The 27,809-nt window shown below is 44.0% G+C and overlaps 1 protein-coding gene and 1 long non-coding RNA gene across 2 annotated transcripts; one reads left to right on the forward strand and one right to left on the reverse strand.

The window, feature by feature from the left end:
- Positions 1 to 401: 401 nt before the first annotated feature.
- On the reverse strand, positions 402 to 17,805 carry LOC308478522. The gene is made up of 2 exons (XR_013987099.1): positions 17,402 to 17,805; positions 402 to 1,336 (listed from the first exon to the last, which is right to left on the reverse strand). It is a non-coding gene; the product is annotated as an uncharacterized lncRNA (long non-coding RNA).
- Positions 17,806 to 18,015: 210 nt separating this feature from the next.
- Positions 18,016 to 25,017, forward strand: PFN2 (profilin 2). The gene is made up of 3 exons (XM_081008357.1): positions 18,016 to 18,374; positions 21,330 to 21,522; positions 22,985 to 25,017. The coding sequence occupies exons 1-3, from the start codon at positions 18,243 to 18,245 to the stop codon at positions 23,080 to 23,082; spliced, it is 423 nt and encodes a 140-aa protein (XP_080864483.1). The 5' UTR covers positions 18,016 to 18,242; the 3' UTR covers positions 23,083 to 25,017.
- The last annotated feature ends 2,792 nt before the right edge of the window (positions 25,018 to 27,809 follow it).

Here is a 27,809-nt window from a genome sequence, read left to right on the forward strand (position 1 = left end):
AGATACTGATAGTGTTGCCAAGAAGAAAAAAAACAACAGCAACAACCTAGTGTGGCCTATTCCCCCACTTTCCCTTTTAAATAGAGGTTTGCCCTGCAGGAAAAATCTGCCCAGGAAGCTTTTCAGTGGCACTGAGGTAAACGTTTATTGCTTGCTAATTACTGCAGATCAAACTGCTCTTAAAGGGACAGTTACAGTGGCCAGTTTGAAAGCTGACAAGGGCGAAATGCTGAATGTGCACAACTGCAACCAGGGATGCTCTGATAATTGAGATGCACTGCACTTGGTGGGAGAGGGGAGAACGCTTGAGACTAGATAATGAGGCAACTAAGTTCCCAGGGCATGAAATATATAGGCTTAGCCTGTCCTAAAACCAATTAGTAAATAAATGCAATGAGACATATTCACCATTCTTCTTTAATGTTGTCAGAATGAGGAATTAAAGAGGCAAAACTATGGCCAGAAAAAGAAACAATATGAAGCTTCAGTCCATAGCTGAGTTAGTATCTATTTTCTAAGCACATTATCTTGGGAAAGGTGCTTCTAAACCCACATTTGCCCAGAGATTGAAACTCTGAGGGTGCGCAGCTGCAGGACAGAATCAGCAAACGCCTCCTGGGACTGCCCTTTCTCCCATGCTAATATCCACCCCCCAGTCATTTCCCCTGTCAGATTGGCTAACTTGAGAATTTATGAGCCTGGCAGTGGCAAGGAAACATAAAGTCAGTGCAAAATGAGGGTGAGGTTTGGTGGCATTTGCAGGTGAGAATCTGCAGATAGAGGAAGAATTAGGCATTATCTTCCTCCTGTTTATTTTGTCCTGCAAGTATTTCACCCCCACTTCACATTAGTCTTAGGAGTGAAACACCAGATTCCCCTCGTCACATCTAGTTCCACATCAAATATTATGCTTTCTGTTGTTTATGAATCTTGATGAACCAGCACACATGCATAAGGTATAGCACAAGGAACCTACTACTCTCATGAAACAGTGTGCCAGTGGTGTCATAGGCAGATGCCTCGATTCAAATCACAGGAGTCCTACTTTTAGTTCTCCTCCCACTTAACAATTTTTGGTCATTCTACAAGGAAAACATAAATGGAAATATTTTATTGTATGAAAGCAGGTGAGATCAAGCTAGCACTGAACTGAACTAGATTAAAAACTGGTTTAGAACAAGGAGCCATCTTACAACACAATTCCAGAAACAGAGAGAAAGACTCAGCAGCACACACTGCAACAGATTTCCAAGGAACACGGAGATCACTCATTGCATTGCCAAGTCCTTCTTGAAATTTTTAGGATTTTGTTATGTTCTCTGAGAAAGGAGAAAATCTAAAAAGAAGAAACAAAAGAGGAGCAAAGTGAGCCAATTGTTTCATTTAGCAGAACATATTTAACATTTTCAGCAAGTTTGTCACAACACAGTGTTTGGCAGAGGACATTTTTGCTGTAAACAACCAAGCGACACATCCGGCTTCACCTGGTTACAGCATAACCTACTTAATAAGCTTCTGTAAGATGAAAAATGGTCTTTCCTTACATTGTATCTTACATACCAAAATCTTGAACCTCCTCACAGATTCTGCAGATTAAAATCAACAACCTGACAGCTGCACTCTATAGCCACTTCCCTAGGAGTAAGTCCAATTCAATTCAGTGGAACTTACTCCTCAGCAGACATATATGGGGGTACATTGCAAAAAGGCAGAAAAGGTGTATATCTTAAAATAGCGACTGCACACCTAAATAAGGTCACCAAAGGATCAGGCAGAAAGGAATATAAACATAACCTGCAATTATAGTTTACCAGAGATAATCTATAGCAGGGATGTCCAACTGGTCGACCACGATCGACAGGTTGATCCCCGGGTGATAGTGGTAGATTGTGGTCGATTGCAGGGTCACTTTCTTCCATGGGGGAAAAAAGGGCCTCTGGCCCCGCCCCTCTCTCTTCCCTTAATTTGCGCACGACCGCAAAAATGGAAGATGGAGTTATCGCTGCCGAGTTTACTATTCAGTAAGCGATTTATGTCGCCCCCCCCCAAGAAGCGGCTTGCCCCCCCCCAAAAAAGCTCAACAAGTTTGGGGTCTCCCCCCAAATGGGTAGATGGGTAGGTATTTTTTATCCGTGAGTAGATCATAGTCTCTTGGGAGTTGGATGTCCCCGATCTAAAGTACAGATTATGGTTATGGTCACAAATATATGCTAATGATGTCAACAAATGAATTTGTACGATTAGTACCCGAAGTTGAACAAAATGCAGTCCCAATGCATAACATTAGTCCACCAAGAGGAAGGTCTAATTACCTGTTTCTAACATACATCTTAGTGATGAGCATCCTTTATATGAAACACCTAATTTGTAAAGGGAGATCTCTTTACAGCAAGGGATACCAAATGATTTTCACATGCGGTTCCCATTTAAACAGTTGCTTTAACTTCATGTCGCAATGTGGCATGAAAAGGACTATGGAACGCCTTATCATCAAACAAGGCAAGACGGATGAACCACAGAATTATTTTATGGATTGCGCTGGATGGATTTATTGAATTGTCAACGTGAGATAACGTCTGATATTAATTGCAGGAGAGATATTTGGACGCTTTAAAGATGTGGAATAAATAGCAAATGAAATGCCCCTTTACTTCCTTATGCATCCCCATAACACACAAAGCAGAGCTGTCCCATCGCTTTGTGTGCAGAGGGTTCCCACATTAGAAGTATCCACATCTCACCATGAAGAAGGGCAGGGAGGGGAAGATACAAGGACCACTTCAGACGCGGAAAGTGAATTGCAGGGGGCAAGTGCTCTTCCTTCCCCTCCCACCAAGTCCCTGAATATCCAAAGCTGGGCTTCCCTTTTGCAGGTCTGAAACTTGGGCCAGTTGCTGTTCTCCTGCTTTATTTTCAACTCAAAATGGTTTGCCATTTTACTGCAGCACGGGATAAAACAGAGGGTGCTTCCTCTGACAGCAGTGCAAATATGAATATAAAAAGCTGCCTCATACCATTGGTTCATTTGGTCAAGTACTATCTACTTGGCGGGCCTCTGACAGGTTTTTCCAAGGACAACCCAGTGTGGCCTATTCCCCCACTTTCCCTTTGACCCTTTTAACTGCAATGTCAGGGATTGAATCAGGGCCCTTTTGCATGCAAAACTTATGCATCATCACTGGTCTACGGCCCCTCCTGTCTAAATGCTAGAAACAAAGTGAGGACTGTAACTGGACCAGCACTAAATATACTGCATATGCACAGAGTAAATGATATGTGACTCCACTACAAAATTGTCTTCTTCTTTGGCGATCACTCGTAGCTGAGTAAGATTGTCTTCCATAAACACAGTTTTAACAATGAGTCTGTAAGTGACTGTGGAGGCCAATTCTGGATCCACACGTCCTTCCACAGTGGAGTTGAACACGGTATGGATTTGCCAAGAATGCCTTCCTCTTAGCACATTTCTCCCTTGCGTTCTGAGTTCGAGTGTCTTCAAAGTCCATGACACCTTTGGTAAAGGCTGTTCTCCAACTGGAGCCAGTGTTTCCCAGTTGTCGGTGTTTATACTACATTTTTTTAGATTTGCCTTGACAGTCTTTAAACCTCTTTTGTTGACCACCAGCATTACGCTTTCCATTTTTAATTCGGAACAGAGTAGTTGCTTTGGAAGACAGTCATCGGGCATCCACACAACATGACCAGTCCAACAAAGTTGATGTTGAAGAATCATTGCTTCAACATTGGTGATCTTTGCTTCATCCAGTATACTTACCGTATTTTTCGCTCTATAACACGCACCCGACCATAACACGCACGTAGTTTTTAGAGGAAAATCCGCAGGCATGCCACCCGTAGGCATTCCCTCCATAACACACACAGACATTTCCCCTTACTTTTTAGGAGGAAAAAAGTGAGTGTTATGGTGCAAAAAATACGGTATATTAGTTCGCCTGTCTTCCCAAGTGATGTGTAAGATTTTTTGGAAACACCGTTGATGGAATCTTTCGAGAAGTTGGAGATGGCATGTTTCACAAGCATACAGTAAGGCTGGTAGTACAATAGCTTTGTAAACAAGCATTTTGGCTTCCCTGAGAATGTCCCGGTCCTCAAACACTACTGTCATATGAAAAGTACACTTCAGAGAGGGATTAGAGAATGACAAAGTAGCTTGTAATCCTTGATTTGCTCATGAAAACCTTACCAAAACAGGACCAGCTGCTCACCTTCCTAGAATCTCTGTCTTCACAGAAGATGGCTACTCGCATTGTAAGAAGTAGTGCCAAGAATGAATACCTTTTGCACACCCACAAAATGTGATTCTCTTGAATTTTTTTTTAAGTGCATATAGGGACATAGGAAGCAGCTGTACTATACCAAGTCAGACCTCTCTTCCTTCCACCTCTGGGTTGTCAACCCTAACTGGTACCCACCATCCAGAGTTTGGGATAAGAATCTTCCCTAGCCTTGCCTAGAGAGCCCAAGGACTGATCACAGTACAGTATCTTTTGCATGCAAAAGCATGATTTCTAATACTGAACCACATCCCCTTTCCCCTAGTGATTAATTTTCTTTAAAATTAAATTTATACCCCATCTATCTTCTAAAGGGCTCGAGGAGATGTATAAGCTTCTTTCACCATTTTATCCTCATAATAACCCTGATCAGGCTAAGTGACTGGCCCACGGTGGGCTTCATGACTGAGTAGAATTTGAACCCTGGTCACTATACCAAGTAGCAATACACACTCTCAAGAGTTAGAACCATCCTTGCAGAAGGACCATTGCTGACATTTCTGCAAATGAAGCCTAGATTTTTCAAGATACAGGAAGGTGGATCATTAAGAAGAGAAGGAATTTCCAGGTGAACTGGTTATGGCAGAATAGCTTAGCTGCGGAGGAGGAAAGTTGTTTATTTTATTTTTTTTCATTATCTGTGTGGTATATGTGGTAAGACTGTTTTGCCAGTGGCAGAGTACAGTGGTACCTTGGTTTAAGAACAGCTTAGTTTATGAATAACTTGGATTAAGAACGCTGCAAACCCGGAAGTAGGTGTTCTGGTTTGTGAACTTTGCCTTGGAAGCAGAACATGTTCCGCTTCCTGTTGAGTGTGTTCCATTTGTAAATTGAGTCCCCCGCTGCTATGGGAAAGCGCACCTTGGTTTAAGAACGCTTTGGTTTAAGAACGGACTTCTGGAACGGATTAAGTTCGCAAACCAGGGTACCACTGTATTCCCCAAACCACTTTCATTTAGCTCTTACTCAACCTCATTGCTGATAACTTCTTCCAGAATAATAGTAATTATTATTTAAAGGGAATTTGAGAATTCAGGTTTGTTGAGAATGGATCTAGCCAAAACATTAGTCGGTAGAGCGTGAGACTCTCCTTGAGCTCCTTGGAGATAGGATACAAATGCAATAATACATACATACCTACATCCCAGGTAAGCATGCAAGGGACTGCAACCGTACCTAGGAATATTCCTCATTGAGTTTAGAAAGATTCCTCTCCCCCCAGTCCAAGTAAACATGTACAGGACCAGCCTTAATATCAGCTTGGGGAGGAGAATTTGCACAACAGGACCTTGAGCACTCAACAAATGGCTGGCTCAGGCACTCACTTTGGAGAAGATTGTGTGGGTGCAACATGTGCTCCTTATTATTAAGCTTCATTTTATTCTGGGCACTGGAGAATATACCTTGTGGTTTTCTCCCAAGTACAGTCCTTTTCTTGCAGGTTAGGTTTTAATCAAATGGGAAAGCAGCAAGGAGGAAACAGGGCATCAGCAGCAGGCTAAGCTTTCAATACTCCAGCAATTTGAACCATGGCTACAGCTGGGCTAGCTTTTGTCGCTTGAAATTATATGCAACAATATACCTCTGCTCACTTTACTAGCACTTTCCATCCCTTCTGCATAAGAGGGGGACAGTGATTGAGCAGCACTCAGCACCCGAGCAGCCATAAAAATGTATTGTTATTGTTGTTCTTTATGCTGAACGCGTGTTGGGAATGTTGACTGACTGATTAGAGATGAATTGCTGGTGAGGCTGAGCAGAACTGCATTAGCCATGGGAGATAAGCATAATGATCTGCAGAGTTGCCTCAGACCTTTAACTCTGAACTGCAAGCAGAAATTCCGATTGGAATTTGACATTATCTTTGTTCAATAAAGCTTAATTACATATCCAAGAACGCACTCACAGCGCCTTCCATTCACCGGAGGGATACAGAAAATGCCTCTCGTGAGCATGGAGGGCTGAGGGAGAAAAAACCCAGCTAGATGCCATGATGAACCAGGCAAGTATATCACCTGAAGTGAAGTGAATTTCACACCTACGCTGCTTGTTGGCAAAACCCTCCCAAATGCTTAAACAGAAGCAAGATGTGTGTGCCATTTGACCTTGGTTTGAAAGCTCAGGCAAATGCAATGCATTTTATAGAACCCTGGGCTGGTTAACACTAGGACCTTCCTGTTAAGGAAATATTTTGGTGCCACTTCATAAATAACCTCCCTCCCTTCCTCTGCATCAGGGATGAGGAGACTGGTGATCTCCAGAAGTTGCGCTTCAAACTCCCATCGTGCCTGACCATGGGCTATGCTGGCTGGAGCAGATGGGAGTCCTACACTACCTTGAGGTTCTCCCTCCCTGTTCTACATGGTTCCCTGTCTACTGAAACTTGGTACACTTTAATCAAGATTGTATCTTCTACTAAGGAGTTAAAAGCAGCCATATGAGAAGACATCTTTTTAAAAAAACACGTCCTTGCTCTAGAATTTTGGAGGCTCCTTAAAGGAACCCAGAGCAGGCATCTTTAAGACAAGAGACTGGAACATAGGAAGCTGTCTTGCACCAAGCTACATTATTGCTCCCTAAAGTTCAGTACCACCTACATTGATCTGGAGAGGCTTTCGATGTTTCCAAACAGGGGTCTTTTCCAGCCTAACCTGGAGTTGCAAACTGACTTTTTGTATGCGGATTAGGAATCTTCTCATGCTACCCACTTCCTAGGTACTCCATACATGAAAAGCACTGCTGCTGGGATAGATGGTCAGCCTCTTCACTCTCTAGAATGGGTCCTATGCTTTATCGTTATACAATAACCCTGTGAGGTAGGTCAGGTAGAGAGATCGTGACTGGTGCAAGATCACCAGCGTGCCTCATGGTGAGTAAGGATTAGGATCCATGTCTGCCCATGCAACCTCACACCAGCCCTCAAGGGTATGGCTCTCTTTGCCCTCTTTCACAGGATTATTATTTGCGGATTTGAACCTGAGACATCCCTACCATCAAAATCAAGAATCATATCTTGGGGACAACATGGTTCTCTTGTTCTCTTGTTCAGGGAAGTTTTTAATGTGTGACATTTTAATGTATTCTTAATCTTGGTTGGAAGCCACCCAGAGTGGCTGGGGAAACCCAGCCAGATGGGCAAGGTACAAATAATAAATTGTTGTTGTTGTTGTTACTATTTTCAGTTTTGTTGATGGGCTCCTAAAAATAATGAGATTTGAAAATGATAAATGTGAAAGTGATTTTATAACTTTATTTTTTTGACTTTCAGGCCTACTACCTATATGCTTTTTCTGTGAGGTCTCAAAACCTGTTGAAAGAAAGAAAGAAAGAAAGAAAGAAAGAAAGAAACCCTAAGAATGTTGCTTTCTAGCAAGAGCCAATAGGCCATGAGTAGGTGTCTAGGCTAAGGCAGAAGGAGAGTACAGACATATGACTTGTCACTGTTAACAGTGTGTTCTGAATTATCATGATTCCTACAAAAAATATTGCTCAGCGACATGGTTCAAAGAAACGGGAGATTTCCTCTAGCGATGGCATTGTTCAACAATGTATTGCGAAATGAATGTTGACACAGTCTCCGCTTTATTTTTAATACTTCTGCCGTTCTGTTGACATCAGCAAGGTTTCTGGGAGAGAAACCGACAACAGAATTTGACCCTAACAAAACAACTCCACTTGGAAGGCACACAATCCTGCTCTGATGCCTCCCATTTAAAATAACAACGTATCAAATATCTGAATGGGTAAATTTGTGCGCCAGTTTCTCCTCTTTTCCAGCAGAAGGTATTTAGTGCCACCACCAGCTACAACCTATTTCCCTAATTGAAATGGGTGTTTTAGTTAGCGCCTATGAAGCGCTCTGCAGTGTGTGCATCCTGCCAAACGACGGTTCATATATTAGCTAATGTACTTTGCTCAACAGCAATCATAGTAATAAGGTTCTGAATTCTTATTACCTCCATATGTACTTACTATGGACAACTGCTCATACCAAAAGGTGAGCTGCGTCTTACTCATCGACATCACAAGTTAGATGACCTGCAATGTTATCACTTCAGAATGCAGGGTGGGGAACGTAATACAGTGTGTGATTTAAGTGCTTTTTGTAAGCCAGAGTAACGTTAGCCTTAACTTTCCCTTCAGTGGGAATTAAAGAATAGTGTTTTATGTAGACTTTTAAATAAGCAAAATGCTTTAGCATCTATCTCATTTTCAAAATCTTACAATTTGGTTGAGAGAGCGAGAGACTGCAAATGGGTGCTCTACATTATCCCCAGTAGAAGGTGGATGGGTGGGTGGGTTTCAATTAAGGGAATCCTTTCTTGTTAAGATGATGCATACAAGGAACAAGGGTCTATTTGCATCTATGACATGCCTGAATATGCATTCTCAGCAGGGCGAGAGAGCAAAAAGTACACTTTCAGAATAGGTACCCACCAGCCACCATCAAACTCTTAAAGAGAAATGAGTCCTTTTGGTTTAATTTGCCTGTATTGGTGTGCTTGCTTGTTACAGTCTTTTGCTTGAACTCCAATATATCTAGATGGAATTTGGTACACAAGATCAGGGCACAATTCTGTTTTCCATGTCTGAACCCAAATCCCATTCATGTCTGATTTAAAGAGGAAGGCGATAGGGGCACAATAATTATATTGTAATGATATACCGGAATGAAGAATAGAATGCACATTCAGGACCCAATTCTATGCTTCAAGTTTGACCCCTACTTTGATGCCTTCACATACTTTTAAGGGAGTCAGGAAAGCTTTGACATACATACTGGCCAGATTTAAATGTAACAAAACAAACCCTTCGCCATTATGAGCATGAGCAGTCTCAAGTTCATACATTCTTTCCTCTCCTTCTCCTGTGCATGTAAGAATAAGTCTAGCAGCTGGTTTGCGGCAAACCATCACTTCTTTTTCAGACAAAAGGAGAAACCACAGTTTGCCACAAAGCCAGGAATGGGAACTTCTAACCTATTCCGTTCACGTGCAGGAAAAGGTGAGGAAAAGATGCATGAGATCAAGGCTACTCATGCTCATAAAGCAAACTATGGTTTGCCATTACATTTATAGCCGCTATAAAGCAAAATATCCTTGGGTGTTGAGAAATAAAACTTGGGAAGTATGTGCATCTGTTTTCTGAGATAAAAGATTAAAAACACACTGGGTGATATCCAACTAAGTCACGCTCAGAGGAGACCTATTCTGACTATGACTAACTCTTGATATCACTCACTGTAATGTGGTATCTGAAGCAAAGCTTCTTAAACATTCCAATTTCATATTTTTGTATCAGGTTTGGTGAAAGTCAAATGATTTCTTCCCCCAGGTTTTGCTTCCAGTCCTAGCGTAATAACCCTTAATTATGAAATTAGATGTGAGGAGACATCCTGAAGAGCCTTAAAATACTGTCAGTCTTAATTCTTACATGGGATTACAACCACAACAAAGCAAAATCTTCCCAAGTTAAGCATAAACAACTGCAGTCACTTGAAGCTGTTTCAACCACCGTATTTCTATAAACCACTTGTGGTAAAGAATAGATAGGAAACAGGAAACACAATGTGGTTTAGAAAGAAGTATTTAAAAGCATCACCACAACTCACACAGGAAATAATGAGGGAAAAATTGAAAGTATGTTGGCTTAAAGGCAGGGGTGAGAAACCTCAAGACCACGGGCCAAATCAGCTCTTCCAAAGGTCTTCTGGCTCCTTGGAAATTTAACTATCCCCATTAATTTGGTATCACCATGTCACCCGTCAGTTTCTAACCTATCTCCATGGGCCAAGTTCCTCAAGGGTGGGGTTTCAAAGTGATCTGGGAGGCTTGACTTAAGGGGGAGAGTTACAGTGGTAAAAAGCAGGGAGTCAAACTATTTTTAAAACTTGATTCAATTCTGGCTCAGGTTCATTAGCATTTCTAAACTCTGTGATTCTGTCCTGTGCAATTGTTTGGCACCAGTTTTCTCTCTCTCTCTCTCTCTCTCTCTCTCTCTCTCTCTCACACACACACACACACACACACACACACACACAGACACAAAAACTATATAATTGCAGTGTGACTCTTATAACATGACTATAGGGATATTTTATGCAGGAAAATGGTTGCTTTCTTCCCTAAACACATGCATGCATACCAGATCTTTATGAAGTTCACTCTCCAAACATACTTTTTACATTGACTTCCATCCCAGAAAAATATATATATATGTTATTTTTAGCTTACTTCGGGCATCTTTTATTTGTTGGCTTCTGTAATGCTATTATAGTTCCAATCACCCTACCTATTCTCAGAAACATACAGAAAAGCAATTAAAACGGGGAGGGGGGGGGAGCTTTACCTAGCACAACTGGAGACAAGACAGAAGCTTTAAAAACTATACATTGTTGGACGCATAACACTGTTATGTGAGGGCTTATGGGATTGGAATGCTTACACAGAAAAAGGGAACCACTTCTCTGAATGCTTTCTCACGATCCTGTATTCACCTCGCAAAACTTCAATTCCCAGCACCCTTAACAAACTACAGCTCCCGGGATTTTTTTTTAGAGAAGGGACGTGTTTTAAATGTATAGTGTGGCTCTCCCCCTCCTGGCCTCTTTCCCTATTATTAGTCAAAAGAAATAAATATGGTGTGTACACAGCCTTACTGTTTGCCCTCATACACCAGGTCAAAGCATATGCAAGATACAGGAGAACTATAATCCCCAAACTCTTATTTTTGCTCCTCCTCCTCCAGTTTGGCCTGCCTGCCTAACGTTAGAGAAGAGAAAGGCCCTATTCACCCGCCTCAAAAGGATCCTTTGGACTACTGGTGAAGCACTTATTTTGAACTGGTTACTAGGTTTTGTTCTGGGGGACTCGGCTCCAAGCTCAGCTTCAAAGCAACTCAACGAGTTCTGCGCCAGCTAAATGAAAAGGAGCAGGGTGGGAAGAGACAACCATCTGAACTGCTGTGTTTGATTTGACGTCCACAGTTGGCAGAATGACTACAGAGAAAGAGAACCAAGTGTTGCCAAGAGACCCCTGAAACTTCAAGGTTGGCCCTGCTGCTGGAATGAATTCCACTAGGCGCCACTCTTTTTTTTTTGTCAGTGGCCAATTCACGTATTCTTTAGTTCCAGGGCCTGTAGAGGCACATCCCACTTACCAGGGCTGGCCCAAGACATTTTGGTACCTGAGGCAAACCACAAAATGGCACCCTTCCCCCACCAGGGAAAAAGGGGTGAATGAAGATCTACAATGGGTTATCAATTCCTTGGCAGCCAGATCTGCTACACTTGTGGATTTTGCTGCTGGAGGCAAGGAGCTCTCCTTGCCTCAGGCGGGGGAGCAGCCCTGCCATTCATACTGCTGACCCCCACTGGGGATGCATAGGGTCTTTTGGATACGATCTGGCAGAGACCTGTAAGGGTTACGAATGTTGCATTGAAAGAAGGGAATCAGAAGTGCAGGTTGCTTCTGTTTCTAGAAGCTCCACAACTGGGAAATGTATGAACTGGCTTTAAGCCTCAAGGGCATTTTGAAACAAAGCTCTCCAGAGAGAAAACTGCTGCTGGAAATAAACAAGCGCAGGACTGGCTCCTGTTCTTGGCTATCCAGAGCAAAGGAATAGAAGCTTCTTTTTTTGATCATTACTTTGTGTGTCTTTGGGTGGGACAGAGCGTGCATTTAAGGAAGCACTGAGATGCATAAGTCATCATTCTTGCATGTGAATCCATGTGTGCAAAGAAGAAAACATGAAACCGTCGAAACTGAGCACAGATTTGCATGGTTGTTATTTTCTGTTAGCCTTGCTGGGCAATTTAAAATTGGCAACGAGGTTTCCTTATCTAAAATAGTTTCCCTAACCCTGGCTTAAAGGCACCATATCATTAAATCAAAAGCAGTAACCAAAACAACTCTAAAGAGTGTGGAATTTCCTGCATTCCTTTGTGTTAAGAGTCTCTGTATCAGTTGCTGGAATCCATGGTTCTCTTTCAAATGAAATACTTTTTAAAGAAAAGAGAAAGGAAAAAAGTTCAGTTTGAAAAACCCACACAGTGCCCTTCCAGAGTTAGAACACATGTGTAAAATTCAAGTTTGCAGAAATGTATCTTGCTCCGATTCAACTTTGCTTTTGAGCATCAATGACATTTTGAATATAGCTCATTGCACTGAACACAGAGTTTTGGCACCATCACAAAAGCTACTTTGGGGGAAGTGCTCCTTTATCCTTCTCTCTCCCTCACTGTAGGCAAACACTTCTGTGCATTCTCTTCAAGGCCTGGCTTTCATTCTCCCTGAATTAGGTTACTTGAAGAGCACATTTGCAAAAGCATGCTTTTATATAAAGGCACTGTGGAAAGTTTTTTTTACAAAGACTTTAATACATGGTCAGGAATTAAAACACCACAATTCCAAGTTGTTATTTTTAAATGTACCCTAAATTACAACACAGCTACTATAAATGTATCTTTGGCACGGCCATGATTTAAAATTATGTTAATCTACTCTTGCAACATGCTTCCAAAAGTACAGCTCAAATAACTGTGTCAACATTAGAAAGAAATCCTGAGGCACTGGCACCGATCCTGCCTCTTCTCCTACTCCTTCCATTTTTCTGCAGGATGGGCTCACATCACATTTTTAATGAATAATGCTTTACTTGGTTTTGCTCTCTGTGTGTGGTTGTCTTCACTCTCACCCGTTCCATTTTAGGTGACTCCTTGTTCAGGATTATAAATATCCTCATGGACTCCACAGGTCTGTGCAGGAAATTCTGGGTCTCCCTCAGTTCTGCTTGTAGGTGGGATATGATCTCTTGTCAATTCTGCTGCAGGGAACAGCACTGTGGCTGCAGCTCCTGCCTCTGTCTGTCACCCTCTATCAGGGTGGATGGGGGGAGCAGACAGATATATTACTGTCATGCCAGCTACACTTCAGGAGACAAGAGGATGAGCGAGACCCCTTCCAGCTGGCTTGTTGTGACCATTTGTTCCTAGCTTTGAGGGGGTTTTTTTGTCCTGATGAAAAAGGCAAGCTATAAATGACTATCAATCGATCCAGTCGATTATGGATATGGGACCCAGAGCCCACAGGGCTCAACAGAGACTGCTTTATCCCAAGTCAGATAGTAGGTGCACCTAGATCAGGCTTCCTCAACCTCGGCCCTCCAGATATTTTTGGCCTACAACTCCCATGATCCCTAGCTAGCAGGATCAGTGGTGAGGGATGATGGGAATTATACTCTCAAAACAGCTGGAGGGCCGAGGTTGAGGAAGCCTGACCCAGATCAGCCCCTCTCCAGAGGTTCATATATATTTCCCGGCCCAATCAAGAGACACTAGGGACCAGAAGCCTTCTTTCCCCCCCCCCATCTTCTCTCTCTCCTCCTCCCAGCACTGTGAGCGCATGTGCAAAAAGAAGTGATGCAAGGAATGGGATGCCCACACACCCCTCCCACGTCAAAATCTGGAGCCCTGCAGGTTACACATCCTCTGGAACATGAGCGACTTGCATGGCACATGGCAGGATGAGGGTGTATAAAGGGCTCAATGATTTCCCATAATGCTCCTTTGCGCTGCTTGTGTGCATGGCCTGATGAGCTTTTGGGACTCATCTGGGGGTAACGCAATGGTGCGTTTGACTTTGGCACTAGTAGCAGTCTGCCTTCACCTGCTCCATCCTCTGCATTTCCCTCTGTTTGAATGTGAGAGCGCTGCTGAAGAGCCACATCAACTTGTTCGGCAGTGAGGGCGAAAACAAAAGGGTCGTGAATGCCCAAGTGTTTGTGTTGGATCATAGGCATCTAAGTTTAATGAAGGGGTGGGAAACCTTGGGCCCAGAAGGACATTCCCACCCCCCAAACCATGCCTACTTGCCCCACACCTGACTTATGTGTAGGGTGGGTAAAAACATGGCTCCAAATAAGGAGTTGGGAGCTCAAAGTCAACTCCTAATTGCTCCTTTGCAAGTGGGGATCACTGGCAGCCCTGATCAGCTGACTGGCGGTGACAGCGAGCCCCAATCTGATCAACTGCACTGGGCATGCCTTCAAAGGGGCTTACCTGGATTTAAGCCTGCAAACAGACATTCTTCCTTTGCCAGCAGCCTATGGAGGGAAAATGTCTACTTGCAGGTATAACTTGAATGCAAGCCACACTTGCAGACTGACTTCCAAAGGGCTTGCTGTGAGAGTACTGATCGGCAAAGGAACCTCTGGGAGAAAACTACATAGGTGGCTTAAGCATCACTTCCTGTTTTGCTGCAGGATTGTAGAGCTTAGACATTTTTTAAACAGGACAGGAAGATGTCTCTTTGGTAGGGATAATTTCTAGGACTAGTGAAAACAGCAAGTGAAGCGTCATCTGTGTAAATGGTTCTCTTCATGTGCCATGTACCTTTGTTAGAGCTGCGCATTAATCCATAAACTAACAATACGAGATATCAGTTATCAATTGGTCAAATCTCAGTTGGGACATATTTATCCTTAGTTACCATAGGTCAGGGGCAGTTTGAGGCTGCCCTTTATTGTCATCATCTGGGCACACCTGTGCACATGAACCAACTGCAAACAGTAGATTTGAAGTGGGGCAAGTTGCTCAGTTTTAATGTGATCTACTAAACACTTATATGGATGGGAACAAGGAAGCCTGATGGCCATTTTCGGATGCAGCATGTTCTCGGGGTTGCTGTCTCTTTTGCGTTTTCTCCCACTTTCTTGCCTATTGGTTTGGAAGGCAAGGATTTAAAAAAAATAAAATAACAAAACTCAGCTTTAAAATTCTGCTGTATGATAAGAAATTGCATAGAACACACCAAAGACGCTCATTTACAAGCAGGTGGCTTACTACATGTAATTGCACAATACTTGAAACAGATTTCTGAGATGCTGAGGAGGCAGTTTAAGACATTTTGATGCTTCAAGCAAAACAACCAAGTGAGAGGCCTCACATGGTGGCAAAAATAAAAGAAAGAAAGAAAGAAAGGATACCCTTTCATGGGTGCTGCCTGGGGTGAATTACCTCACATTGCCTAATAGTAAGATCAATCTAGAGATAGCACAGAACATTTAAAAATGAGGCAACAGCATTCTAGATTAGCTGGAAAACACACGCAATAATGTTAACCTTACTTCCAGGAATGTGTGTGTGTATGGGGACTGGCTGCAGTTACTCAGCGATGAATGAAATATCTCTGCACATATTCAAAGGGTGCTTCACCTTATTATTCACATATTCAAGGGCATGTGAACTGCCACTGAATAGAACTCATTTCTGCGCAGAGATGTGTATGATTGCACTGAAAAACCAGGTTGGTTTCTGCTGTCACTTCAACACTGAGATGGGAAAAGATTTAACAAGGAAGGTTCTCCCTTCATGGCAATTCTTGAAGTTGCAGCCTGTGGAGGTTTGGGGACCAGTAACCAACATGTCAAATGGAACCTCTGCATGTCACAAGGCTGGTTTAAATAGTATATGGATTCCACAACACACATCATTTCGATAAAGAGCTGAGGCTTGAAAGAACTCCTGTTAATTCCAATGGACCTGACTGCCAAACAAGTACCACAGCATTAAAAGAGCAATCCAATTACAGTGGTACCTCAGGTTACTGATGCTTCAGGTTACATGTTTTCGGGTTGCGCACTGTGCCAAACCTGGAAGTATATGAAACGGGTTACTTCCGGGTTTCGGTGCTTGCGCATGTGCAGAAGCGCTAAATCACGCATGCATAGAAGCGCCCAAATTGCAACCCGCACGTGCGCAGGCGTGGGTTGTGAATGTGCCTCCTGCACGGATCATGTTCGCAACCCGAGGTTCCACTGTAGTCTATAAAGCAGCCTGCTCAAGTTTCATTGACGGCTATGGTCTTCTCTGGCATTACCTGAGAGTAGTCACTTGTGGGACTGCTCTGAAGAAAAATTGAGTCCAAGTGCAACAAAAAGTGACACACCCACACCCACGTTTTTCAGTGAGGAAGCAGGAAAAGAAAGTCATAATTTACTCTCAGGGAATTCAATGGATGCTCCTTTTCAAATGCAGGCACATAACAAAAACTGCATAAATTTAAGTCTTACAAACATCCAGAATTCTGGGCTGGTTCTTATACAGACCGAAAAGTTTAACCTGCAGCAGAAGTGATAAAATTGCATGTGCCAAGCCTTTGCTCTCCTCCCATCTAAGAGGTGCTGAAGGGAAGTAAGCAAACACTCAAAACTTATTAAGCCTGCAACCTTTTCTCTTTTATTACAGTATGGTCAGATAACCATCTGGTGATCCCAGCCAAGAATATGACAGAGGCTCCAATTTACAAACTACTTACTCTTGCAGCCATCTCCTTGAAATCTCTCAGAGATGAATCTAGATTCAGTGCCCAAGGCAGCAAACCCTAGATGCTCTTGCTTGGAAGGAATTCTTTTTATTGAAATTAAGTGAACTGAGTAGACATGTTTGGGATTTGCAGTGAAGGGCCGGGATCCTGACCTGAATTTCAACTCTTCACTAAAACCAGTTAAAGCTAGGGCATCAGCCTGCAGGGCAACTAACTTAGCAAACGGTGGGGGGGGGGGATTCTTATTCCACACATAAGCTTGTAGCAAGGCCAGGAAGAAACACCTTCTTTCTACAGAACTCTAGGCAGCAGGATCCTTAGCAGGGCTGCAACCCTAACCCCACATATCTGGGAGTAAGCCCCATTAACTACACAAAACCTACTTCCCAGTAGACCGTGGTTAGGACTGCACTGTGTCACTAAACCTGAAAGAACTCCCAAGAAAACACGTGCCGCATCTCAGCCTGGGTACCAGTCGCATGTGAACCACCAGAAATAACGATTCACACGTCTTGCCCCCTTCCCGCACCTCTCCTCTACCCCAACACCTACATTGCAGGCGGAAAAGCCAACAGGTGAAGCCTCACTCGCCTCCGCCACTGCATCGCCACGCAGGGAACAGCTGCAAAGCGTTGGCTTTTGACTTGCCCCATCTTTTTAAAGAAAAAAAAAAAAAACTTAACGAAGCTTCAGCAGACCGCAAAAGTGGGATGGGGGCGCCTAGCATTTCTCCCCTCTCTTCCCCTCCCTTCTGCCCGCACCCCCGCGGGCCCCCGCACATACCCTTGCTCTGCAGCTGCCACGACGCCTCGCCCCGCCTGAGCCCACCAGAGCAGCCACGGCGAAGAAGAAGAAGGCGCCAGCTGGTGTCCAGGAGCCCCCGCGAAGGAGAACAGCAGCAGCAGCAGCAGCAGCAGAGCAGCACCCTCCTCCCCCTCGTGCTTGGGCCTCAGCACGCGGCAGCGCAGCGTATCCCTCCGCCGGGAGGACCCACAATGCCAATAGACGGCGGCAGCGGAGGGATCCTGCCGCGAAGAGAAGCGTCCCCGGCATTGAGCGAGCGGTGGAGGCGGCGGCGGCAGCGGCGGCCACCCGCACTCTTTGGCTTGCCCTTCCCCCTCCTCCTCCTCCCCCCTCTCGACGCCTCCACACGCGCCGTTCGTCGCTGCGGGTCGGTTGGGCGCTGCCCAGTGGCCGCCTCCTTCCTCTTCCTCGCCTCCCTGTGGGGGAAGCTGCCATTTAATAATAATAATAACGATAATAATAATAAAGGGAGAAAAGCGGGCGGGCGGCCGGCCATCGCGGCAGTGGTTGCCGCCGCAAGCGCCTCAGGTGGACCCACCCCCTCGGTCCCCTCCCCCGCCTGCCTTCTCCTCAGCCGCCGCCGCCGCCGCCTTCCCGTCCGTCAGAGAGTCTCGTCCGCTGCGGGGCTGCTCTCCCTCTCTGCCTTTTCTCTCTCTCCCTCCGTGTGTCTCTTTCCCCCGCTTCCTCTCGCCCTCGCCTTCTTTCCCTCCCTCCCGCCTCGAGTCCCGGCTTCCTCTCTCTCTCTTTCCCCCTCCCTTTCCTTTCCTTCCTTCTTCCCTCCTTCCCCGCCAACCCCCCATCCGCCAGGCGCGAGCCGAAGATGGCAGGCTGGCAGAGCTACGTGGATAACCTGATGTGCGATGGCTGCTGCCAGGAGGCCGCCATTGTCGGCTACTGTGACGCCAAGTACGTCTGGGCAGCGACGGCCGGGGGCATCTTTCAGAGCATTACGGTAAGGGCGGCCGGGGGGTAGGTAGGTCGGTGGGGGGGGGTCCCGGAGAGAAGCAAGTGGCGGCGGGGGGGGGGGAGAGAAAGAGGGATGGATGGAAGGCTAGCCCATGATTTGTAACCCCCCCTTTTAAAAACACCAAACCCGGGCGGGCATATTTCGGCCCTTGGAGGAGAAGGGATGGCGGGCGGGCGGGCGGGGGGTGTCGGCTAGGCTTGGGCTTTGGGGGAGGAGGCGGATGAGCCCCACGGAGTTGCACCTAATCCCACGAGGGGCGGATTGCAAAGTGCAGCCTTTTTTCTTTTTTCCATGCATAGCGCGCGCGCAGGCGAGGGAAGAAAAAGGAGCGCCGCGTGCGGCGGAGGCGACTGTCCTTTTCTCTCCCACGACTAGGGAGTGGGGAAAGGGGGTTTTCTGTGTTTCCTGCATCTCTCCCTCTTCTTCCTCTGCCACCCAGCTAATAATAATAATTATTTATCTCTTGGCTCCCCACCTTGGTCCAGTGGTGGTGGGTGGGGGAGCCGAGGCTAGGCGAGAAATCTGGGGGCGGGGAGCGCCCTCATGCAAAACGCTTTCTGCCCTTTTGCTAGCTTGCATTATGTGTGTGTGCGCGCGCGCCCCCTTCCCAGCTTTGGGCCACGGCCGTAGCGCCCCCACCCCCCAAAAAAGAAACACACCAGGGGGGTGCGAGAAAAGGGAATAGCAGGAGAGGCCCAGCTGGGTGAAGGTGTAAATGGCAGCGAGTTTCCCTCCTTGCGGTGTCTCCTCTCCTTCCCGCCCACCCGCATCTTACGATGGCCGTAAAAGCGCCTTTAATGGGAAGAAAGCAGCAGCCCGCGCCAGTTAGGCCCCGGGCATTGCCTTTCCCCCTCGGATCTAAGGCTCCTCTCCCCAAGTAGTGATTTGAGGCAGTGGGAGAAAAGGGCCCTTTATCTGGTGGCTGGGCGGGCGAGAGAGGGAGGGAGGAGGGGGCAGACTGGCGTTTTGAGATCCCCTGCTGCTGGGCTACCTTGCCGCTCGCCCTCCCTAGCCTCTAAGGCATGCGGGGCCAGGTTGGGACGGGAATAGCCTCGGGCTTCTCGGGGGACCATTTTGTATGCCAGGCTGCGGGGCTCCTTAATTGCCACGGCAATTGGGCTGGAGCAATAGCCGGCAATACGGCGGCGGGAGGAGGAGGAGGAGGAGGGAAAAGGCCGGGCGCGGGGAAGGGAGGCGATGATTCTTGGAGAGGCTTTGCGTAGGATTCCCTCGTCTCTGGTCCGCACTGCTGGGGAGAGACTTGCGAATCCAGCGTAGGAGGCTTTTGTGAATCCATTCCTCGCCACTGGTTCCATGTTTTTTCACCTCCAAGATGGCGCACTGCCGCTGATTTTTTTTTAACCCCTCCTTTTCTCTTCTCTCCCGAGATATTAATCACCCCGTTTCTGCACTGCAGTCTTTCTATCTCCTCAGTTTTTTCCATCTCTCATCTTTCTCTTGCCATAAAGTTTTCTGATCATTCGAGATAAGAGTTTATAAAAAGAAAGGGGGGGAATTTCCGTGAGGTTGTGTGCTTGCCTGCTTAACTCACCGATATGGTATCTGCAGGCTGAGAGTGTTGAAATGTATATTGAAATTATATAGATTCTGTTGGCGCTTCCCCCTTTATTTACCCGTGCATTAGGTGTGCAATGTGATCTTGCATTACAACAGGGGTGGTGGCTGGCTAGCTTCATCCCCTTCCACTCCAAAATGCCATTTTGGCTGGCTGCCTGTCTATGCAGGCAAATGTCATGAAAAGCGAGCTCCCTTATTCTAAACAGCACTCCTCGCCCCTCTTGTCAGTGCCCCTTATTGAGAATAATACTGAGGGCTCTGTCAGCAGTATTAAAGCATGGCTTAGCCCTGTCCTGTCTGTAGGAGGCATAGGAACGGGTTAAAAGAAGTGGTGCCCTTGGTAGCTGCTGAGCCAGTCTCTTTGCTGCTAAGATGTTTATGGGTAGAATCTTGGCTTATGCTTTGGGAATGGCTGGGGCCTGCTATGACTCTGCAGTTCTACTGGAACAAGATGCCTATTCCATCATACAGTGCCGCGGGAGCATGTTTTCTTGCTGGACTGCCTTTTTCCATTTTGCTGTATGAATACACACACCTTGCACTATTCCTGATAAAAGAGGGCTAATATGTAGCCACCATGCTCTTGTTACTATGTTACACATTTTTTTGGTATTTCTATTGCAAATTGCTCCGCGATCATCGGATGAAGGGTGGCATAAAAATTTAAATTAAAAAATTAATTAATTTTCCCCCTGCTTGTCTAACATTGAGCTACCATACCCAGTTTTTGAGGGTTCTGCAAAGCACGTGCATTTTCCACCTGAATGGCCTTATTAGTATTGGAGAAGCTGTAATGTAAACTTTGTAATCTGTGTGGGAAAGAACAGAAATGCACGGTGTTAGAAACAATAACCTTGAGAACACTGCTTTAAAAATATGGTTTAATAGCATCCCTGAAACTTATTGACAGCCATGTAGCTATAAGTAATGGAGGCTATTCTGCATTTTGTGCCTATGTTGCATGTAGAACATAGGCCCTTTGTGCTTCTGCTTCTGCCATAGTGCTTTAGTTATTTGGCACATTGCAGGGAGTGGTCCTGTAGACAGCATGAAGATTTAACTTTTTTTGATCTTCTCTCCCATAGATGTATATGCTCAATCTAAAATCAGGGTCTCATTATTAATTGCATACTTAATGAAAAACATATTTGAAGACTCTACTTGGGTATCATCTTACTTTGTAGCACTCAGAACTACTTCATTAACTTCATACAGTGTTAGACTTTAGAAGCTACAGTTGTTTCTGCTAGAGTTATGTTCTCTTTTTGCTATTACATTAGTACATTCAGTGTGTACATTGACTCTTCAGAATCCAGGTATGAGAGCTTGCTCTAAAACTCTATGGACTTCTCTTTTTGACAGCCTGTAGAAATAGATATGATTGTAGGAAAAGACCGCGAGGGTTTCTTCACCAATGGTCTAACTCTGGGTGCAAAGAAGTGCTCTGTGATCAGAGATAGCCTCTATGTGGATGGTGACTGTACAATGGACATCAGGACAAAGAGCCAAGGTGGCGAGCCAACATATAATGTTGCTGTAGGCAGAGCTGGTCGAGGTAAGCTTGGAACTTTCACTAGTGTTTGATCTGGTGTTTTGTTTTCTACTGCTTAAAAAACATGTAGGCTTTAAATTATCTCAATTGATCTGTCCAACAAGATCTGGATTAGGTGACTGGCTGTCAAAATAGCTTTGTGGAGAATAAGACCATATTCTTAAGACTATGCACCCAGGATGTTAATGTTTTGGCATTTGAAATTAATTGCTTCAGGTAGAATAAAAATGCAAGTTCAGGCTTCTAATTTTGGAGGTTATTTATTGTACAGCAAAAGTTTATGACAAAGAGCACATGTACCTGGTTGCTTAGCTAAGTAGTTCATAGATGATTTATGCATGTATCAGTTTATAAATATGGAATATCTGTTGCTTTACATTCCCAAGACATCCTCAATACTTCAGGATGCCAGTCCATGCAGACTTCTCATATAAACCTTCCACTAAATAAGAAATGCATGTTGGATGGTGTTCCAAAAGGAACTTCTAACAACCTGATCCTATACAACAGGTGTGGGGAACTTGTGGCCTTCCAGTTGCTTTTGGACTCCCAGCTCCCATCCATCTTCGTCAGCATGGCCAGTAGTCAGAGATGATGGGCGTTGTAGTTGGCAACAGCTGAGTGCCACAGGTTTCCCACAAATGCTGCATACTAGTCTATTAAAAACCCAGTGCTTAGGATTTTATTTTTAATTTGATATACGGTACTGATCATCATTCAGCTTGTTCAACTTCATATGCTCTAAAACTGCAGTCCTGTACCTATTTATGTAGGAGTAAGACTCATTAAATTCTGTAGAGTTTACTTCTCTGTTGACATCTATAGGATTGTGCTGTTTGATTTCTTTTTTAAAAATTACATAAAACGTTGGCCTATTGGACTAATTACAAGTTACTTTGAGGCAAATCAACTAGTATAGAAATAGAAGCATCAAAAGTGAGAGGACAGTGAGAATGTAAGATTGTTTTGCGCACAGAACTATAACACATTTTAGTGACACCTACTGGCATATAACAGTACTTGCATTGCTAAAGGTCTTCAGGACTCTGCTGTTTTGGCATAAACACAATTGGATTCTTTTTGTACTGTGGACAACTTTTGATTTATGAACTACTAGAGCAAGTGAATATGATACAGTTGGTTCATTCCAGTTATTCCAATTCATATTACCCCACATCTGCTTTATTTACCTTGCAAGAAAATGTAGCCAAAGCTTCTTGACCCCACAGTATACCCCATGTATCTCATTTAAAAAGCTTGGTCATACTAAATTAACATCTGCGTCTGCTGAACATTCTTTTCAATTAAACAAGGTAAATGTTCAAAACAATATAGTAATGCTGTGCAGGTAACTATTCTGATATGCCAGTATTTGAATATGCTTATTGTACTGCTTTATTAAAACTTGGAATATTTCCTTGTCTAACACACTCCTTTGTAAAACTTCTTTTCTTTTCTCTTTCAGTCTTGGTCTTTGTAATGGGCAAAGAAGGGGTCCATGGAGGCGGATTGAATAAGAAGGCATACTCAATGGCAAAATACTTGAGAGACTCTGGGTTCTAGTTGCTAGGCAGACTGTTAAGTATTAGGGGAAATTGCTATTAAACTTTCCTGGCCTCAAGCTACATTGTGGAAACTTTATTAGCAATGCAGGGTGATGGGGTATGAACCTGTGTCTCCTTTGTATCCCTCTATTGGTGGGGAAAGGTGTTATTCTTTCTTTAATTCTGTTCATCCTTGTTTCCTTGTGTACTCCAGCATTGGTTATGGCCATGGGAAAGGGAAGGTGTCCATGGAGGGACACTCAACAAGAAAGCTTATGAACTGGCTTTATACCCGAGGAGGCCTGACGTCTAAGCAGCCTCTCCCCATCCACATAGCAACTGTTTTCACCACCACCTCTTGTGTTAAAAGTACTACCAGCCTATAGATGGCGGTTTTATTTACACATTTCCCTATTGTCATGGCTCCAGTTACCCTTTTCGTTTGTATGTTAATCACTGTTGTACCCATGTTCTGTATCTGGCACCATCTATTGCAACACAAAAGATGATATGCATGATACGTTGAAGCCTTGGGAGGGAATCATGCCAAGTCCAGGCATTACTTGTCTTAGCAATTAGTGTGACATTGAGAACTAAACCAATTTAAATTAAACTAAATAAGGTGCCGATTGTACAATCCAGATTGATCAATGCCTCCTCAGCACTTTGAGCATTTACACAGCTCATTAGTCTTCCTTTTGTAGAGCATGGTTGGGAGGGAAAAAGTGCATGCATATCTCTACTTTCCTCCCCCTTGTCCTTACCTTTAATCCACTCTTCTTTTTTGTTTGTTTGCTTCCATCTCTATCTATCTATATATATACATTTTTAAATACAGTGCCTGGTTTGTTTAACCAATTTGCTGCTTGAAAGCTGTCACAAGTGTTGCTTTAGTTTTGTTGTTGCTCTTCTGTGTAGACTTGCAAAACTCTTCATGGTGTCTGAAGCGCATCCTGCTTTTAAAAGGGTAACTGCAAAACTATGAAAAGGTGCCGATGCTCTTCTCCCCTCCCCTTCACCACCATCCCCATCTTGAATGAATCCCCAGGGACATTCCATCACCGCAATAGCTCAGGCACGTAATTTTGTTTTTGTTTTTGCCAGCTCCTGTTCTGTAGTTGAAATGTAAAAAGGCTGCCATCATGGACTTTAGATATCCCAGTGTAACCATCTGGAGTGTGTCCGGTTTCATTTTTTCATAGGACCAATTTGATTTGCAGCTTGGGTTTTTATATGAAACTGCATTGTCATTGTCAACAAACTACCACCTCCAGCTATACACCTATAGCCTAGTCTGAGATCAGTCTGTCAGATCATCAACTGAGAAATAAGATTTGCTGCTCTGATATCAGTGTATGTTTTGAAGGTTGGTAGTTGTAAGATAAAACGGTCCAAACGGATACCATTTCAAATCTAATCTTCATTTGGCCTGTTATGCCCTTGCTGCAGAAATTGTGGAGTGAACTGCCTTGTGCACTAGTCATCCAAAACGTGTAACCAAATTGTCAGTTTGAGCACAGTACTAACTTGTATGTCCATTTAAAAGAGAACTGCAGAACTCTGTATACAAAAGAGAAAATGGAAGATGGTCTTGGTTGGAATAACTGAGTTGGCTGTCTTGTGATGAATTTTTAATGTATTCTGTGCCATACTAATGTTTTAAAAAAATGAACTGTTGCTATTGTGAGATGGATTTTAACTGACAAGAAAGATTTCTTCTGAATGGCACTACTTTAGGGACACTAGTATTTGCTTCTATTGTTCGGGCCTTTGTGGATAATGTACAGACTTAAAACAAATTCTTGTTGCTGATTTGTCCATTTATTTCCCTGCACTTTGTTACATCTGGGATACAGTCTAACTCATCTGATTTAATATGCATTTCAAAAAATGCCATAACTATTAAACACCTTGTTTACAGACAGATGAAATAAATTTATTCCAACCAAATAAAGTATGAGTTAGTGTGTTATGTGGTTCTGATCTGCCCCATACCCCACCCCTTATGAAGGTGTGTCATATTGCAGTGCCCTTGTGGCGACCTGACTGTTAAGGGTGGGTTTAATGTTGTATTACATTTACCTGGGTCATGTCTTTTATTAATAAAGTGCAGCCCATTCATTGTAATGGAGTCACTCTGGTGTAAAATTTGAGTATAGTTCTTTATGGACCTGAACCTATAAAGATTACTTCTTGAACTATAAAACTGTTGCACTAGCTTTTAGTAATAAAATGAGACGTTCCTATACAAGTTAAGATGCATTTGTGGGAGTGGGGCACCCTGAGGCAACACCTCTGGTACTATACAAAAACTTATTTTAAACAAGGTTCTTTTTAGAGACTGAGTATAGCCTAGGATGGTGTTGCTCTGCTGAATTCTACTTCTGTTACAAATGAGAGAACTATGGTCTTGCACCCCTCAAGCTATTCCTTCTTAAAGGATGTACCATTTTTAAAAAGTAAAATTATGTAGATTTTCCTCTTTCTCTTATTGCTTCCCCCAAATTGCTGTAAGGCTGCTATAGATATCTTTCCACTGCAGCAAGCGCTTATTTAGTCTGTGTGTCTCTTCAGTCTTAAGTGGTTATTATATCTGCATGTGCAGATCCTTTTCCCTTGTAGCCAGCAGCTCTTAGTTTGGAAGGGAGAGTTAAGAGTTGCACATGGAATCACCATATTGCAGTCCTATAGGGATATGGCACTTAGAGATTGTGAATAATGTTTCTTTCCAGAGCAGAAGAGTATCTGAAGGTAACATACCATAGGCAAGAGCTAAATTATCATTTGTGGTGTGTTACAACTTTTCTCTACCCCCACCTTCCTACATAATTTTCTCCATGGTGATTTGTCAGCTTGGACTGAACATATGCATACTGTCTAAGACTGCCATTACCTATCCTGATCACAGCCTTGTGTGGCATGGAAAATCTGGAACCACTTCACAATGCATGTTACAGCTGGGTTAGGGAAATTGCCACAGCTTAAATATTCTTGAAATGGGCTTAGGAATCAGCTATGTGATGTGTGTTTTTTATCCTTTTCAAAAGGCTGCCGCCCGATTAAGAACCTTAATTGACAGTTGTGTAAAATTTGCATATAAAAATAGTTCTGAAGTGGAAAGCATACTTTGTTTTTAGATATACACATGTGCTGTGGTAAGCATTATCATGAAAGTGGTATTGCTTCCTGAGGGGGGGAAAGGGGATTTCTCAATACCAGGGAACCGTTTTAGTTAATTACTCTTAATTAAATATTGCAGTCCTAGTTTAAAAACTTAGCTAAAGCTTTGTTTTTAGAAAGTTCCTGGTGGTATATATGAACTGTTTCATCACAAATGCTGTTTTTATGAGAAGTAAGTTGAAATACAAGTGGTGAGAGGTGAGTCAGCATGGGGAACAACTATAATACTTCCCCCCCCCCCTTCCTCTCAAGGATATGAATGAGCCCTTGCAATCCTTGTTTGAAGTCTGCCTGTCTTTTCAAGAAATGAGTCTGATTTTGTCTAACTGATCAAAATGAGTTGATTCTTTTAAGCTGGGTGAAAGGTTGGTCTGGTGAAGAATAGAAGTTTTATAGACACTTTCGTTCTTTTAACTTCGCAATCTTTATTCTGTTAATAGCATTCCCTTTATTGGTATTTTTAATATTATTCACTCTTCCTTCATAAATAGAAATAGATGATGACTTCAGTAGGTCTCAGATGTTTTCTTTTGTGCAGATGCTTCTCAAGCTCTTCTGTGAGGTATATATGAACCAGGTAGTTGAGGCTCCAGCACTTTTGGAAGAAAGCAATTTATAGTCATACCTCGGAAGGCGAACGGAATCCGTTCCAGAAGTCCATTCGACTTCCAAAATGTTCGGAAAGTAAGGTGCGGCTTCTGATTGATTGCAGGAAGCTCCTACAGCCAATTGGAATCCGCATCAGATGTTCGGGTTCCAAATAATTTTCGCAAACCAGAATACTCACTTCCGGGTTTCTGGCATTTGGGATCCAACGTACAACTGTACAAATATTCTTTAGCTAGTCTTCTCTCGATCTTCTTTTGCTTTTACAAGCTGCTCTTGGGTGGAGGGACTGCAAAATTTCCATCAAGGCTGGTGCAAGGCACGGCACTGCCTGAAGTGGGTGCCCCTTCCCCATCTGATTTGATGCTACTACCATGGCAGCAGCGCTGGTGCTCCCTCACTCTCTTAAAAGAAGGTGAGGTGACCTGAGAGAGTGCTTGTGCTGCTGCTGCTTTGCCATAGCATCTAGAAAACCTTTTTTTTTTAAAAAAGTAAAGTAACTAAAGTAAAAAGGTAAAGGAACCCCTGACAGTTAAGTCCAGTTGCGAACGACTCTGGGGTTGCGGCGCTCATCTTGCTTTACTGGCTGAGGGAGCCGGCGTTTGTCATGTGGCCAGCAAGACTAAGCCGCTTCTGGTGCAACGGAACTCCAAAACCAGAGCAGCGCACGGAAACGCTGTTTACCTTCCCGCCGGAGTGGTTACCTATTTATCTACTTGCACTTTTTGAAATGCTTTTGAACTGCTAGATTGGCAGGGGCTGGGACTGAGCAACGGGAGCTCACCCCGTCACAGGGATCCGAACCTTTGGGGGGGGGAGCTGACCAGGGATTTGGCAGGTGGGTGGGCTGCAGAGGTAGTGGGTGGCAGGCCTGGGTAGAAAGGCAAGCAGGGTGGCTGAGCACTGCTTCCTGGCCCCTGCCACCTAAGACAGTTTCTCATTTTACCCCATGAAAAGACT

The sequence above is a fragment of the Podarcis pityusensis genome, assembly GCF_964106645.2.
Source record: "Podarcis pityusensis genome assembly, chromosome: 5".
NCBI classification, from domain to species: domain Eukaryota; kingdom Metazoa; phylum Chordata; class Lepidosauria; order Squamata; family Lacertidae; genus Podarcis; species Podarcis pityusensis.

Bases quoted from the DNA above. Each gene is read 5' to 3' on its own strand.
- PFN2 (XM_081008357.1), top strand. From the start codon at position 18,243: ATGGCAGGCTGGCAGAGCTACGTGGATAACCTGATGTGCGATGGCTGC. The intron at 18,375-21,329 runs GTAAGGGCGGCC...TCTTTTTGACAG, and splicing joins GCATCTTTCAGAGCATTACG to CCTGTAGAAATAGATATGAT. The intron at 21,523-22,984 runs GTAAGCTTGGAA...TTTCTCTTTCAG, and splicing joins TGTAGGCAGAGCTGGTCGAG to TCTTGGTCTTTGTAATGGGC.